This window comes from Nelumbo lutea, chromosome 1 (genome assembly GCF_056320005.1).
Source record: "Nelumbo lutea isolate HS-2025 chromosome 1, American lotus-T2T, whole genome shotgun sequence".
NCBI lineage: Eukaryota > Viridiplantae > Streptophyta > Magnoliopsida > Proteales > Nelumbonaceae > Nelumbo > Nelumbo lutea.
Window position 1 is genome coordinate 203,015,433 of NC_142684.1, and position 16,066 is coordinate 203,031,498.

At 34.7% G+C, this 16,066-nt stretch overlaps 1 protein-coding gene across 2 annotated transcripts; it reads right to left on the reverse strand.

Annotated features, from left to right (window-relative positions):
- Window positions 1-976: 976 nt before the first annotated feature.
- On the reverse strand, window positions 977-14,905 carry CCD7 (carotenoid cleavage dioxygenase 7). 2 transcript variants are annotated; one of them, XM_088967001.1, is made up of 7 exons: window positions 14,118-14,905; window positions 8,265-8,393; window positions 8,046-8,177; window positions 6,985-7,257; window positions 5,955-6,040; window positions 1,791-2,105; window positions 977-1,244 (listed from the first exon to the last, which is right to left on the reverse strand). In XM_088967001.1, exons 1-7 carry the CDS (start codon window positions 14,851-14,853, stop codon window positions 1,098-1,100), a joined length of 1,818 nt encoding a protein of 605 aa, XP_088823127.1. In that variant the 5' UTR covers window positions 14,854-14,905; the 3' UTR covers window positions 977-1,097. The 2 variants fall into 2 exon arrangements, with proteins under 2 accessions (XP_088823127.1, XP_088823126.1); XM_088967000.1 differs by having other exon boundaries at window positions 977-1,253; window positions 14,118-14,888.
- Window positions 14,906-16,066: the final 1,161 nt, after the last annotated feature.

Below are 16,066 nucleotides of genomic sequence, written 5' to 3' on the forward strand. Positions count from 1 at the left end.
GTATCCCGAGCTGTTACAAGGTGGGTCAGTTCGGCGAAGTGTATCCCGAGCTGTTACAAGGTGGGTCAGTTTGGCGAGGTATATCCCGAGCTATTACAAAGGGTGAGTTCGGGCCCCCGGTAGGGAGTTCAGTCCGCTCGTGTCCCCTTGTTCCCACCTAGGCTTGGCCCCTTTTGCCAAGCTGTTGTTTCTGCCACATGTCACGTAATAGAGAGGTCGGGCCAAATCTTCCTTCATCAGAAGGGTTTGGTCTGTAACGGTATTCCGTATATTTCCTCTTCAATCTTTAGTGTCACTCAAACTTAGCGGCTGTCAAAGTATCTATTTTATTCTTTTCTTTACATTTTAATTTAAAAAAATGAGAAACTGAAAAAATAAAAAGTGATGCAAATTATCCGTTTAAATGACTTACACATGTGACTTGAGATGCTATACGAATTCTGACATGTCCCAACTTGATTGGAGTGCACCCCAGCACACATCACACATGTAACCAAGTGCAGGAAATCTGAACTCTGCAATGGCAAGGAGAAGAGAGACCTCAAGTGGGGCCCACCTAATTTTTTTTTTTTAAATAAAAAGTTTCAAGTGAGACCCATTTATATATTATATTCAACATTTATGATTATATATTAAATAGTTTTTTATTTTATTAGTGGCCCGTTTATAATTTTTTAACTTTATAAATTTAATAATATCACATCAGCATTTTCTATTATTTTATTCATTATTTAACGGATTATGAATTACATCATAAATGCCTTTTGCATAGTACAAGAGCCGTAAGATCCAAAAATCCTTTAATTTTATAATTTTTCTAATTGAACCATTGAACACACAAGAGCCTTTAATTTCCGTGAAAGTTAAACCGAACTCCATTTGACTTTCATTTCATCACTCTTTTTCTCCTTTCAAATTTTCTTGGGGTTTCTAATGTTAATGTAATTTGGGTTCAGGTGTTGGAGTTGGTCAGCAACGTAATATGAGACTACAGCAAAATGCGTGGTTTCAAATTCCTTTGCACAAAACAGAATTTAAGTTATCATAGCTATGATTAATTAGCTTTCTGCTCTAGCCAACTATATACCAAAATGCATTTAACAGTCTGCAGACCAAAAGCCATGAAACCCAATGGGAAAATTCAGGTGTTTAGGAACTTCCAGTCTTGCTACAAGTGCACCAGCTTCTCCTATTAACTTGGGATTTAAAACCACAAGGTAACACCTCTGGATTGAAACTGCATACTGCAAAAGCTTAACAAGAAACCAGGATATACACATATTAGATTACAATATCATTAATTAATACTAGATGACTCTAACATGCATGATCTATGACAAAAAATAAATAAAAATAAGTGTCCAACATGATCTTATATTAAAAAATCTATTCTTATTTTTCTTTCAAAACCTGACAAAAACTTGGTGTGCTTTAATTAGAAAAGCTAATTAATCATAATTATATACACCCAATTACTGGAAGGAGCATACATATAAACACATGCGTATAAATACAATTATTTAGACTATTTTGGTATACGTTGACATATAATTACATGCAATAATGCAATACAATATCTCGATAGATAAGAATGAAGTCCACCCCCATTGTATTGTTTGCGAGGCATCGATTAGCTTTGAATTTGAGCCTAGCCCAATCTGGTTGTTTAGGTATTGAGGGACTAGTTGGGCTAATATTATCTTTTGATGCATGAACAATTGAACATGAGTGAAACTCCAAAATAAAAAGAAATTTTGTATATGATATGTAAACAATAGTTCATTTCTCACCTCTGCCACAAGGACATATCCATCATCCTCTTCATTTCCTTTGGGAACAAAGATGGGCTCACCAATGAATCTACGGCTTCCCACAGACCAAGTGGAAACAGAGTTGTTTGACAAATTTAACTTAGCCAACATATCAAATGGAAAATGTGGTAATAGCTGGCGAGAGCCAGAAGCAGCGGCTGTATAGATGTAAGTATTTCTATTACCAGAGCGAGTTGGATTAATAGCAGGAAAGTCTGATGGTCTACTCCAATTATTTAGTGGTTTCACTAAGCATTCATGACATTTTCCATCTGCATCGAAGTTGATAGCCACCTACATTAAAGATACATTATGAAGTGTTTGTGCCATACTGAAAATCAATATGGAATACATGGGGATTCCAACTATCACAGTAACATTTAAATAATCATTCAAAATTGATGAAAATCTTTAAAATGTAACTTTTGTTAAATATATCCAACAATAAGCCCAATTCCTAAAAAAAATGTCTACAAGATGATATATGAAAAAAAGATTTAACAATTAAGGGGTTTCTACAATGTAAATGCTTTTGTTTTTGAAATTGTCAGATCGGCTAAAAAATCAAAACCAATAAACTGGAATCATAAATGTAATTTTGAATCAGGTGTTATTTATCAAAATTCATGGGTGAGTTTTGATTGGTCAAAACACTTTCTATATCATATCTTTTCCATATCATAGGCTTTCCCGAAAACAAAAAGATGTTCTTGAATTGTGTGTTTATTTTGCGAAGAAAGAAGGAATTGGTTTTGCTTCAGCTTAGTTTGGAAGGTGTACAAATGCAAATATGTAGAGTGCAAAACCTTATATTTTATATTATTTTGTATGTATTTGCACTGTACATATTTGCATTTGTACTCTTTCCAAACTAAGCCTTCAGAAAAAATAATTCAGGTTTTTAAAACAACCAAAATGATGGTTTGTAAAACAAATACAAATGTTGGAATACAGATATTGTATGATCTATGAAAGATGATGAGATATATTGTACGATTTAAAACAAACAGTTAACATTGAAAAACACACCCTAAGGTTGGCGAAATTGAATCTAGAACTCTAGTCCTCTTTGGAAATTTGTCAATGGCCATGTTAGGGAGTGCTTAAAAATAAGTGCTAATTTTTAAAACAAAGGCTTATTTTTTAAGCCCAAAGTCCCAAATTTCCAACTTTTTTTTACTACTTATACAATAAGCACTTATTCAATTTTTTTCTTCTAAAATTATCCCTAGTTGAATTTTAAAATGTCACTTATAAAATTATCCTTAGTTGAACTTTATAAAAGTACTTTTATGAAAACACTTTTACATAAACACTTTTATAAAAGTACTTTTACAGAAGCATTTTTAAGAAATTACTTTTATGAAAACATTTTTATGAAAGTACTTTTACGGAAGTACTTTTATGATAGCATTTTTGTGAAATTACTTTTATGAAAGCGCTTTTACAAAAGTACTTTTATGAAAGCACTTTATAAATAAAAGTATTTTTACAAAAGTGCTTTCATAAAAGTACTTTCACAGAAGTGCTTTCTTAATGGTACAAGTACTTTTAGAGAAGTGCTTTTATAAAAGTACTTCCATAAAAGTGTTTTTATAAAAGAAATTTTATAAAAGTGCTTTCAAAGGGTATATTTTTAAAATTTGAAAGAAAATGAAGGATAAAGTAGTTACAAATGCTTATTTAAGTGCTTATTAGATAAAAGTACTACCAAACACCCAATATAAAATAAGTGTTTTTTTTTTTTAAATAAGCACTTGAAAAAGTTGGGTGCCAAATGCAAATAAGTGCTTATTCAAATAAGCACTTATTTTTCACTTAAGCACGCCCAAACATGGCCAATGATTCATAAGATGGAATCTTGTGATATTGAAAAAATGGATGAATAACATAGGAGAATCTAACTTTTAGGCACATTGGTATGATTAAAATTTAGAGAAAAAAAAAACACTGTGTGATTGTAAAGGTTATTATAGGAAAATTATGAGGGAAAGGTGAAGAGATTCATATGATTTAAAGGGTAAGAGATGAGTTACATATATAATTGTACAAAAAGTGGCATTAGTCAATTGGTTGGATCCTGATTCTCAACTCTCAAAGGATAATTATATGTCCATCCAAATAAAAAATATTTACACTGATTCTCCTTAATATCGCCCAATAAATAGCTCACTAACGTTCAGTTTGAAAATGAAAGACTGCAAGTTAATGCAAATATGCACAGAACAAAACATTTCTAAACCTTGTATTTGCACTGCAAATACTTATACTTGCACTTCCCAAACTAAGTCTAAAGACCATAACATTTTATCACTACAGCAACTATTTTTCCTCATCAATTTGTCCCTGAAAACAAATATAATTATATGTTTTGTTTATGACATTTTTCAATTTGTTGTTTCTTTAAATTCTCAAAATCCGCCATTTTGTTTCATCTTTGATAATTACAATTTTGTATAAAGTACTTGCATATGCCTTGCACATGGAGGCTTTATGGTAAAGAATAAGGAGGAATTCTACAGGTAATACAAATCATCCATAATTGGGGCGTCATGGACTGGCTATTGTTGGTCACTAGTTGGTATTGAACTTAAGGTGGCTTTTGGGAAAGAAGTTAAGCACCTTTAGGCTGCGTTTGGAAACAATGCAGTAAATGTGAATGTAAATATGTAGAGCATTGTTTTTAAAATCAGACCGGATCGGATGGTCGGATTGGAAAAACCAGGAACCGGTCGTTTGATCGGTTTCATTTTCTTTCAAAACTGTTGATTTTGATCAGCAAACCGCTGAACCAGCCGGTTAATTGTTCGAACGGTTTTGATTGTTTTCTAATTTTTTAATTTTTTTAATCTTTTTATTTCTTTTTGTCAAAACAAGTTGGTCGTTTGGGTCAAACAGTGGGACCGTTCACACTGGTAACCAGACCCCTGACCGGTTCGGTCACCGGTTCATTTTTAAAACCATGATGTAGACGGTAAAATTTGCAAAATTGAGTTAGTTGTAATGGATGCAATGGATGCAAACAGGAATTCCAATAAAACATATTGGAATTTTAGTTGTAATGGATGCAAACAGGAATTCCAATAAAACATATGCATTTTTTTATCAAAAGCCCACTTCAATGCAAATTTACTTATTTTTTAATGATGTACTTTTACATCTTATTATCAATGTAAATATACATGCGTCTGTCATTTGTCAATGCAAAAATGTAGTGCTGTCAAACACAGACAAAAGTGAACCAGAGTGCAAATTTACCCTAAACCGACATTTATACTTTATTTGCATCATTTCCAAATGCAGCCTTAGTCTTTTTTAACAAACACCAATTCTAGCTTATTTTGGGTGTTTTTAAGCATACAAAATGCCAACAAGCTGGTTGATAAGGTCTCCTACTAGTTGTAATGAAGACTTGGGAATGGGCTACACCCATTGTATAGCTCACTGAACAGACATCGTGTTCAGCTAATCCCAATTCCTGTATAGGATGTCTATATATGCATACCAGACCATGAGGTTTGAAATCCAGTCCAACCCATCCTATATCTGGGCCCATGTGAGAAAACACGTGCCTGGGCCCAGAAATTTCTAAGCTTAATGAGCTGTATTGTGGGGCTGGGCTAATTTTGATCATTCCCATGTTTTATGATCAGTCCATTCCCAGAAATTTCTAAGCTTAATGATCAGTCCATTCCCATGTTTTATCTCTTTTTTTGTAATTGGATATGCATAAATCCAAATTGATTTGTTAACATTCAAATTCAATTTGAATCTTATCCTTTGGATTTAGATTTAATTCAGCCTAGTTAATTAGCATGTACTGTTTTCTGAGCATTATAATTATTTCTTTGCTATAAATCTAGTATTATATTAAAATTAAACTAAATTAGTAAATGATTGAATATTTTTTGGGGAGAATGGGGTTCCGCCCAGGGTCAGAATTTATAGGCATAAAATACAATTGGGATAGGTGCCAGCTCAGAATTGATGCCAATTCACAGACGAGCATTGATGCATAGAGTGGGGGTAATTGACCTTTTGAAATATTGAAGATATGCACTAGAAATCAAAATTTTGCAATGAGTCTGTCCGTACTTCTCCATATATTCTTTTGATAAGTTCCATCAAATAGAAAGAGGTTACCTGAACTAGGTGTGGCAATAACTCCTCTTCTTCTTCGCTTGCATTCATGTAAGAAGGATCCAATCTATTGCTTTGCCAATTATATCCTGTTAAAGAAAGATATTTATTCATATTAACTTGAGATTAGCCTAATTTGTTTAGAAATAACATGTACGTATTTGTATTTATACTTTTTCCCAAACTGAGCCCTGGAAGGAATTCAAATACAAATATATACAGTATAAATATATACAAAATAATACAAAATAAAAGATTATGCATTCTACATGTTTGTATTTGTACTCCTTTCAAATTGAGCCTGACTGTGTTTGGTCGCAATGTGAACAAATTTGTACTGATGCAAATAATGGCAGTGCAAATGATTTGAGTGTAAATTCTAATCTATTTTTGTTTTAAACTTTAGCTTATTTTGTTTGATTGCAGTACGAAATGAAGTAAATTAAGACATGAATCAAAATAATGTAAAACCCAAAACAAATTCAAACAAACATTTGCATTTTTTTCACTTACACTCCCATGCATTTGTACTAGTGCAAATAAAATTGCTTTGCAACCAAACGCAGGGGAGTGTACAAAAACAAATATGTAAAATGCAAAGACAAGGCTTAGGAGTACAAAAACAAATATGTATGATGTAAATACAAGGTTTAGAAATACACATTGTATAAGATTTTGCACTATACACGTGTATTTGAAAAAAGTACAAATACAAATATGTACAGAATAAATACTTTCAAAATACAAGGTTTTGCACCTTGAGCTTGGTCCAATTTCAGACTTTGATCATAAACCTGACCTAACCCACCCGACTTGCACCCTTAGAACTATAAATTCTTACCAAAAATAACAATTACCAATATGAACATTTTTTCTTACCTTAGGCTGTGTCTAATTCCTAAAAAAACAAGTGACAAAGGAAATGTTTTTAGGAAAGTTGACAATAAATTTTCTTTTCCTACTAATTTTTTTGAGAAACCGCATTAAGATATTACACTTAATGAAGGGTGTAAAGGACAAAAAGGAATATTACCAAACAACTTCTGAAAATTGAACCACTGGTAGGAACAAGCACTAGCCTGTATTTGCACCTCCAAATTCCCTTTCTTATCCCTTTGCTCGAATGCATTACCAACATGTAATAGCCACATCTGTGAAGGAGCATCAATGGGCACCCTCCAGTCTCGTTCCTCAAATACCTTTTCAGGAAACCGGGGAAGCAGGTAGATGGGTGATGTGGGCTTGTTAGGGTTTACTGACAATGCAGAAATCATGGGAGACATTCCACATAGCGCTTGCAATGATCCTGAAACTCAAGTGTTAGAGGCTAACCATATTCCCCTTGTAACTTAACTAAGGGTCCGTTTGGTTTATAGTTGGAATCGAAATCAGAATATTATATTTCCATAGTCTGTTTGGTTTAGACAGGAATGAGATCTCATTCCCAAGGGAGAAGAGGAAATGGCCATTCCCTCAAATGGGAAAATTCCATTCCATCAGGAATGGGAATGAAATTCCAACATGGTTCAAAATATCGACACAGCCCAATATGTTGGTAGGAGCATATTGGGCTGTATCGGCCCTTGTTCCTTTTTTTTTTGTGAACCCGATTCAGAAAAGTGGATCTAAGGTCCTTCTACCACTGAACCGGGTTAAACCCCAAAACACTCCCTGTAGGGGTGTATCAAGAGGATTCTGATATGATACATATCAAAATTTTGAACCTTCGATTCCAATTCCACCCAACCAAACAGTTGAAATCGGAATAGCACATTCCAATTCCAATTTCAGACCCCCTATTCCCATAAACCAAATGAGCCCGAAGATTTTTTAAATAATAAACCAGTATTGAGATAAATTATTTTGCCATATAGTTTGAACCTGGTCTGGACCAAGGTTGAATTGGTCAAACTACGTATTAGATGATTATAAAAATATTTATATCCTCAATCAGAAAGATATTTTGTTTGTTTGAACTATAGATCTAAATAGTTCAGACATTAATGGAAAAAATAAGAAGTTGCATTATTATAACTAATGTTAAGACATGAATGAAAAAAATAATTAAATAAAAAGCAATGAAATGAGGTTTACCTATTACATCGAGTTTGATGCGATTGCCTACTGCAATATAATAGTTATCTGTGAAAGCCCAATCGTGGATCATTAAGTGGTCGGGGATGTTGAACTCTTGCTTCTGCAGTAACTTGAAATCCAAATCGAACTCTGTAGAGAGTTGGTTGTCAGAAACAACGTATTTGATGGTTATAAAGAATAAAAGAAAAGCTTTAATTAATTTTCTCATGCAATCACCGTAGAATGTGAAATGGCTGAGAGGGAGCAGCATATCCTCCGCATTGCAGGACATTATTAGCAGTCTGTTTCGTTGAAAATCCACCTTGTAGTGGGCCAGCAATCTCTTCGGAGGCATCTTGAACACATCTGCCCAAACATCCATTTCATTTATAAAAAATAAAAAATAAAAAAGTAAAAAACCGTCAATGATTCGGAGTTGGATAAAACTTCTAAATCTGAAAAGTAAAATGGCTTTTTTTTAACTGTTTGAAATCTGAAAAGCAAAAAAAAAATAATAAGTAATTTGTATTTCAGGGGTAATGACACTTAGGTTATGTTTGGTTTGAAGGAAAATATAAAAAAATGAAGGGACAGATAAGAAAACTTATGCAAGATTTGTAAAGGTTTCCTTAACTTTCCCTACTTTTCCTTACCTTTTCCTTCAAACCAAGCATAGCCTTAGGGCATGAACTTTTTAAGTAGGACAATTTAATATCCTGAATTTTAAGAAAAATATACACTTCCAACTCTGTTAAAACAGACGTTACACTGAGGGCAAATTTATAAAAAAAAAAAAATGCCCGTGTTTAGATTACTATTTGCTCAATAAACTTTATTTTACTTTTCTTTTCATATAAAACCATCTATATACTTCTTTTTAACAAAAAGTAAAAGCATTTGAATGGAACAACGAAAAACAGTGAGAAATATAAAAGAAAATTTGAATATGGACATTTTTGTAACTTTACCCTCTCTATAACATTAGTTTTAATAGAATTAGGCTGTCTAAAAGTTCAAAGTACTAAAATGTTGCACTTGAAAGTTCAAGCCCACTACCCCCAAAGTACAAGTACCTATCTATTATTTACCCTTTTTGTTTTTCAAAACCTACCTAATATTAAAAAGAAGGGTAAAAGACATGAAACCATTTGTGTTAAATATCAACACCTCACTAGATGTTAGTCCAGTCTGATCCAATCCAATACGAGCCCATTATGGATGGACCAGCTCTAATTAATCCAATCCAATGAGTAATTTGGACTGCTCTGGACTAGGGTCTAATTCAATGTCTAAACTGTCCAAACTATTCAAATTGATCCATTGGCATTCATACTCTTATCTTCTATCAATGCACCGGATATTGGTTCAATCTGACCTAGTCCAATATAAATCCATAATAGATGGACCAGGTTCAATCCAGTCCAATAAATACTTTGAACCATTAAGCGTGAACTAGTCTAATTAATTAACATCTAAAACAGAGAGACCAGAAAAGAAATTTCAAGTCTAGCAAGATTTAAAAATCAATTTTAAATAAAAAAAAAGAGATAGAAAATAAGTAGAAAAACCATGGATGATTTCTAAATTGCAAACAATAACAACAACAACAACAACAACAACAACAACAATAATAATAATAATTATAATAATAATAATAATAATAAATGAATAAATAAATATACTGGCTATGAAAATAATTGGTAGAAACTTGAAAGCAAGGGAAGAGAGATGATCTCTCTATTAGATTTAGGTGTTTTCATAGTAAACAGGCTAAAAAAGGGTAAATTGTATTTTGGGCCTAGTCTCACTTTAGTACCCAAATTTAAAAACTTATCAATCTAGTACCTGAATTCCCAAAACGTCCCAGTTTAGTCCTTATCATTAGCATTCCATCAATTATCTATATCACGTGATGACATGCACAACTTAAAACTTTTAAAATGTCAAAATTATCCTTCAAAATAAGACATTATTCATCTTTTTTCTCATGAATCAAGATTGAACCAAAGTAATGATAAACAATCCAAAGAACATTTGGATGACTGATAAAGAAAATTAGATAACACCCAAAGGACATTTACATCCTTTCACATCCACTGAACAGCAGTTAACGATTTTAGACTAAGGGAACGTTTAAAGAGTTCAAGTATTGGATTGACACATTTTGAAATCCGGGTACGAAAGTGAGACTTAAATTTGCCCAGAAAAAAGATATTGAAATAAGAAAACACTTAACACCTTGCTCTGTAGAGAATCTTGAGACGTCTTTGCAAAGCATCTTTCGAGAAAAGATCCCCTGCACCTCTATGCATCGACTTTCTCATTGTTATCCCTTCTTGAAAGAACGTCAAGCACTATACAATATGGACTATGAAGCTCCAATGGTCCCCTCATGCATCGCCCCTTGTGAAGGCAAAGGGCCAAGCCAAAGTCAAAGAGCTTCAGTCTTTGGCTTGATATCTCAATGAGTACACCATGCCTATGACAATGAGGTGTTTGTTACTGCAGATAGGTTATATTGTTATTGTCTAATTTGATTAAAGGGGTGTATTAATCTTTTTAACTCTTCCATAAGACATAACGGCTTAAGTGGCATTCGATAAATCTAAAGAGCGAAAAAAAAAAAAAAAAAAACTTCTAAAAAGCCTTGAAATCAATCAGTGGAGAATTTATTGTATAATCTAAATGTCGTGACATCTGAAGAGGTTGTGCTTGGAGTTAGTTTGGCGTTTAAACCATTTCGAGCAATTTTTGGTGTCTGATGGCTCCATTAGGAGGTAGAGGCATATGACTACTGAGTACTGAAAGCAAAATTTTCAGTGTTTCATGGTCAATTCAGCACTACCAAATGCCAAACAGAAGGTCTTGATATTTATGATAAAAGTGGGGGGGTTTGAGTTTTTTACCGAAAAAAGAAAAGAGTGTATTTTAATCATTATGAACCCCTTGAAACACATCTAAAAACTAAGGCTGCAACTTGGGTCAAGTTGGCCCGAACCCAACCCAAAAAAGTCAGGTTGGGTTGGGACGGTTTGATGCTCGGGTTAGGGTTAGGGTTAAGGTTGAAATTCATGAACCCAATTTTACTTCAAGTTGGGTTAGGGTTGAATATTTTATGTTCTTTGAATATTTTATGTTCTTTGAATATTTTATTCTTCATTTCCTCTACCATTTGTCGCCCATAGTTTGCAGCCAGACTTGTTCATGGGCCGGGTGGCCCGATGCGCCGGCCTGGCCTGGCCCGGCCCACGGGCTTAAACTCGGGCCAAAAATCCCGGTCCGCAATAAATTTGAGATGGGCTCGGGTTTTGTCAAAATAGCCCGACCCGACCTAAAATTAGACTTAAAATGGGTAATGTGATTATGTCCATTTGAATAATTTTTTTTTTTTTTATTTAAGAATGTAAAACTGTGTTTTAAAACGTAAAAGAAAAGGAAAAAAACCATCTTGTAGGCCCGTTGTTCATTTAAATAGGAAAAAAAACCATTTGAATTTTTAATTCTAATTTTAATAGGGAGAATTGTAATTTTTTTTATTAGGTCGGGCCGGGCTCGGGCTCGGGCCTAGCATATTTCCATTAATGATGAATAAAATCCCGGCCCAAACCCGGCCCATCCCGGCCCATGAACATGTCTATTTGCAACCCATAAAAAATCTATAATAAATCACAACTCATAATAAAAGTGTAGTCATTTCAACACTTATTTTTATGAATTTTGTACTAAAAGAATCAATAAAAATATTAACGAATAAATATTAATAAAACATAGGATTAATATATGTAGTGAAATTTAATTAAGATTTGAGATTAAGATGTTATATGAGATTTCCAGGGATGTAAAGAAGGTTGGGTTGGGTTGGATTGAGTTAGGGTTGGATAGATTGGGTTAAAGGTCGGGTTGTATTAAGGTTAGGATTAGGGTGTTTAGAACTTAAGATTGAGCTAGAGTTGGTCTCAACTCACCTAACCCTACCCGAATTGCAGCCCTACTAAAAACATTCGATCCATGAACCACCCCAAGAATCAAGTCCCCCAAATAAGAAAGAATGTTCGTTGCATAATTCATTCGTTCAACAAGAGGAAAGAAAAACAAATGTGTAACTTGAGATCTACTACAGCTACTGCAAACTATATAATCATATCACAAGTGATAAATACGTGTGCAACCAACCAACCACGAGTGAACTCCATACATACAGACAAGGCCAATGTTACAAAATATTGGTGTGATTGATTGCTCGGGAGACATATTAATTCGAGCAGCTTATCTAGGGGTGTACAATCAGTCGATTCGGTTCAGTTTGGTTAAAACCAATGACCTAACCAAATATTCGGTTTGACCATTTTTCACAGTAAAATCGAATCAAACCAGAGTTTAGAAATGAACCTTTTCAAACCGAATTCAGTTTGATTTGGTTCGATTTTTTGTTCGATTTTAATAATTAACGAATAATTAATTATTAGACTTCAGTATAGGTTTGAATAATTATTCTAAGTCTTAATGAACAATTAATACAACTACACTCATTTAATGACTAATTATTTAAACAACTGCACTCATTATTAGTCTAAGTTTTAACACCTTAGTTATTTAGAGTCTCTAGACAATTAATTAACTATTATTAAATAAAAGCTAGAATAGACCTAAAGCTATAAAGCACAATAGGAATGGGGAATTGCGAATTAGCCATTGAAAAATATAATAATTATTAATTAATAAGTATAAAGTTTTAAATAGAATATTATATATTTAATAGATTTAATTAGATACAACCATTAGTTCAGTTGAAAATCTCAATCAAACCAAACCAGAACCGAAAATCAAGTTTTTAAAGAAATAAAAACCAAACCAAACTGACATCTGAATTAACCAAACCGAACTAGTTTATTCGATTTAGTTTTTGGCTTATCATCTGAATTTGAATGCTATCCTATCTACGGTCTCCATAATGAGAGATCAGAGGACACCTTTCAGCTTTCACCATTGAATTGAGATCACATCAGCATCCCACAGGCTTTTCACATGCACATCTCAGCATGTATTGAGAACGTCTCATGTACTTGTCATTAGGAGATGTTCCTAATACACAATTGGGATGTAATGTGGGGCGTTATGGGGTGCCCCAGTGGAGCACTGATGTGAACTCCATTGAATTGGTCTTAAATGCATGTGCAAAAGGAATTCACCTATTCCCACAACATATCCCCACCATGAATAGGGAACATCTTCCATTGACAACTTCAAGAAATATTCTCAATGCACATTGAGATGTACATGTGGAGCATTTGTGAGGCACCCTCTACGAGACACAGATATTATCTCATGCAAAAGGAAGCTAGGACACCCATGGAGGCACCATCTATGGGGTGCAAATGTGATCTCGTGCAAAAGGGAGGGATGTGTCGTGGGGCGCCCTAGGTGCGGGGCAAATATGAATTCCTTCTTCATGTGTATATTGATCGAGATTGACTTCACTCAATGCAAGCTCGTGCGTGCACCGTTCCAACCGCCATTTATAACCTTAAATTTGGAATATCTCCTATAAATAAATCACATAAGTATGAATATTCTCAATGCAAAACTATAAAGTTGCTCTAATGGATTATTTCAGTAATTTTGTATATAAAATAATTTATAAAAGGGTAGAATGAATATTTAAAAAAAAAAATGATGCATCAATCTAACATTGTCCATGTGAGACAGTAACAGAAGAGAGATTTTTATTGAATTTTTTAAAAAGTCAAGGGAAATATTTGTTAAAATAAAACTATAATAGAAGTTTTTATGATTGCAAGAAAATTTGGGAAAGGTTTTTATATTTTATCGATTGCGGTCTAAAAATTCCTAAATAATATAACCTGCTATATTCGAGATGGATCACATCAGCGTCCTATTTTCTCACGCACAATACAAGGTTGGAATGTGCTGTGGGACACCGATGTAAATACACTCTGACGTACAAGTGCACCCCGGCCCGTGCCCCAAGAGGAAGAGCAAACAAGGTAAAGGTAAAATAAAATAAGAGGAGATTCTGAATAAAGAAAAGAGAAGTCTTATAGCAGGAAGAAAATCGTAACTGACACATACCGTAAAGGATCGGCTTCAATAGGCAAGCCGCAAAATCCCAAAAACCACCGCTAAACCCTCTTTTTGGCGACAAATTGCTGTCGTCCGTCACATCAAAGTCAAATCTTCCAACCGTATCCAACGTCTCAGTTTCAAGCTCATATGGATTGCCACCCTCCCACATGCATAACAACCGTCCTCCCCATCTCAACACGCTCGTATTCGCTACGTTCTTCATCACTTTTGTATTCAAAATCTTCTTCCCTCCTCTCAACACCGAAAACGGCCCTCGATGCGTAAACCGCCACCTCCCGCTCCCGCTCCCGGTCTCTCCTTCACACTCTTCCCTCTGCGCTTCTGTCTTAACGTATCTTGCCGAGAACCTGACCTCACCGGAATTCCCATCAACAGCGAATGCGCGGAGGTATCCATGGCCGTCCAGAGGGTGAACCGTTGAACCGTGGTCGTCACAAAATATACCGGGTCCCACTAGGTAATAAGTACCGGAAGGGAAGTCGGCAGGGATCGCGCCATCGACTGTACGAAGTACGACAGGTTCCACCGACTCTGATCGTTGGGAGACGAAAAGGAACTGATAGTCCCAGAACGCGGCAACCGAGTTGTCTGCATCTGGGACCGACACTTGCCTTTCAGGCATCGAGATCATTTTAGCTCGTGATGGGAGTCCGTACACCGGGGAAAGCTTCGATGGATAGGGTAGTTTTGGAGGGATAGCTTGGCAAAATGTTGCTTGCATAATTCCAGCGACCTTGTGGGTGGCGGTACTTTGGAAACTGAGGTGGCACTGGCGTTACGTCGATGGCGGTAGTTCAAGAGTTTATTATATAGGGATCATGCCAAACAAACTGGGTTCAAAACTTATCATATTTACGAAGATGACATTTTATAATCAACAGGGTAAATTTCAAGAATCCGGATCATCTGCCAAATTCCAACACCCTCCCCACAACATATGACAGTTTGACACCACAAATCATGATACATGGCCGGTCCCAATTTTTATAATGGCTCCAGTTTTGTAGTGACATGACAGTCCCACTTTTATGATGGGGTTCAGTTTTATAGGGAGATGTGCCGTATTAGATCAAGTTGGTAGAATGTTGGAATTTGTTTAGTTACTAAGTGATTCATCGTAATTCAAATTTTAAACTCAGTGGAGAATTGGGAACTGCTCCCAACCTCACAGCCGCATCTCCCCATAAATAATAAATATAAGTATGGGAGATGTTGTTGAGTGCGATTAAAACATGCTGTGAGGTCAATATGAGGAACAGATCTAAACTCCCTATGGAAGGGATCTGCTTTTCACATATGGGCATCTCATAGGTACATCCACCGTGCATTGAAAAACATCTTCCATGAATTATAACTTATAAATACAGGAGATGTTGTCAATATATGGTAGGATGTGTGTGTGAAGTCGATGTGAGGTGCTCTATGTAAGGAGCCAATCCGGTCTCACTCCCTATGGGATAAGTGGATTTTCAATTCATATTTATGCCCCATATTGCATTCCAATTGTACATAAAGAACACCTCTAATGACAATTTCGAGAGATGTTTACAATGCACACTGAGATATGCATGTGGGACGCCTGTACCCTCATGAAAAATACCCTCTCAACTTACACTGTGGGGCGGAGACAAAAAATTTTTATGAGTGGGGTGGGAATGGCTCCCAGTTCTGTCATTGTAATTACCCCTCGGTTAGAGTTTGGTTAATTAACTTCAAAAAAAAAATCATTCTCATGCAGCTGTTTAAAATATTTTAAAAATTTAAAGTATCATTTTCTTAATTATTTGAACGATATATGATTTGACTAATTTTCAAAATATGATACTAAAATTCTCTTGATTGCTTCAATAGTTTCTTGCAAATTTCAAGATTCAATATTTAAAGGAAATGGTAGAGGTTTTTTTTTTTTTTGTGGATATAAATTCATAGCTTCG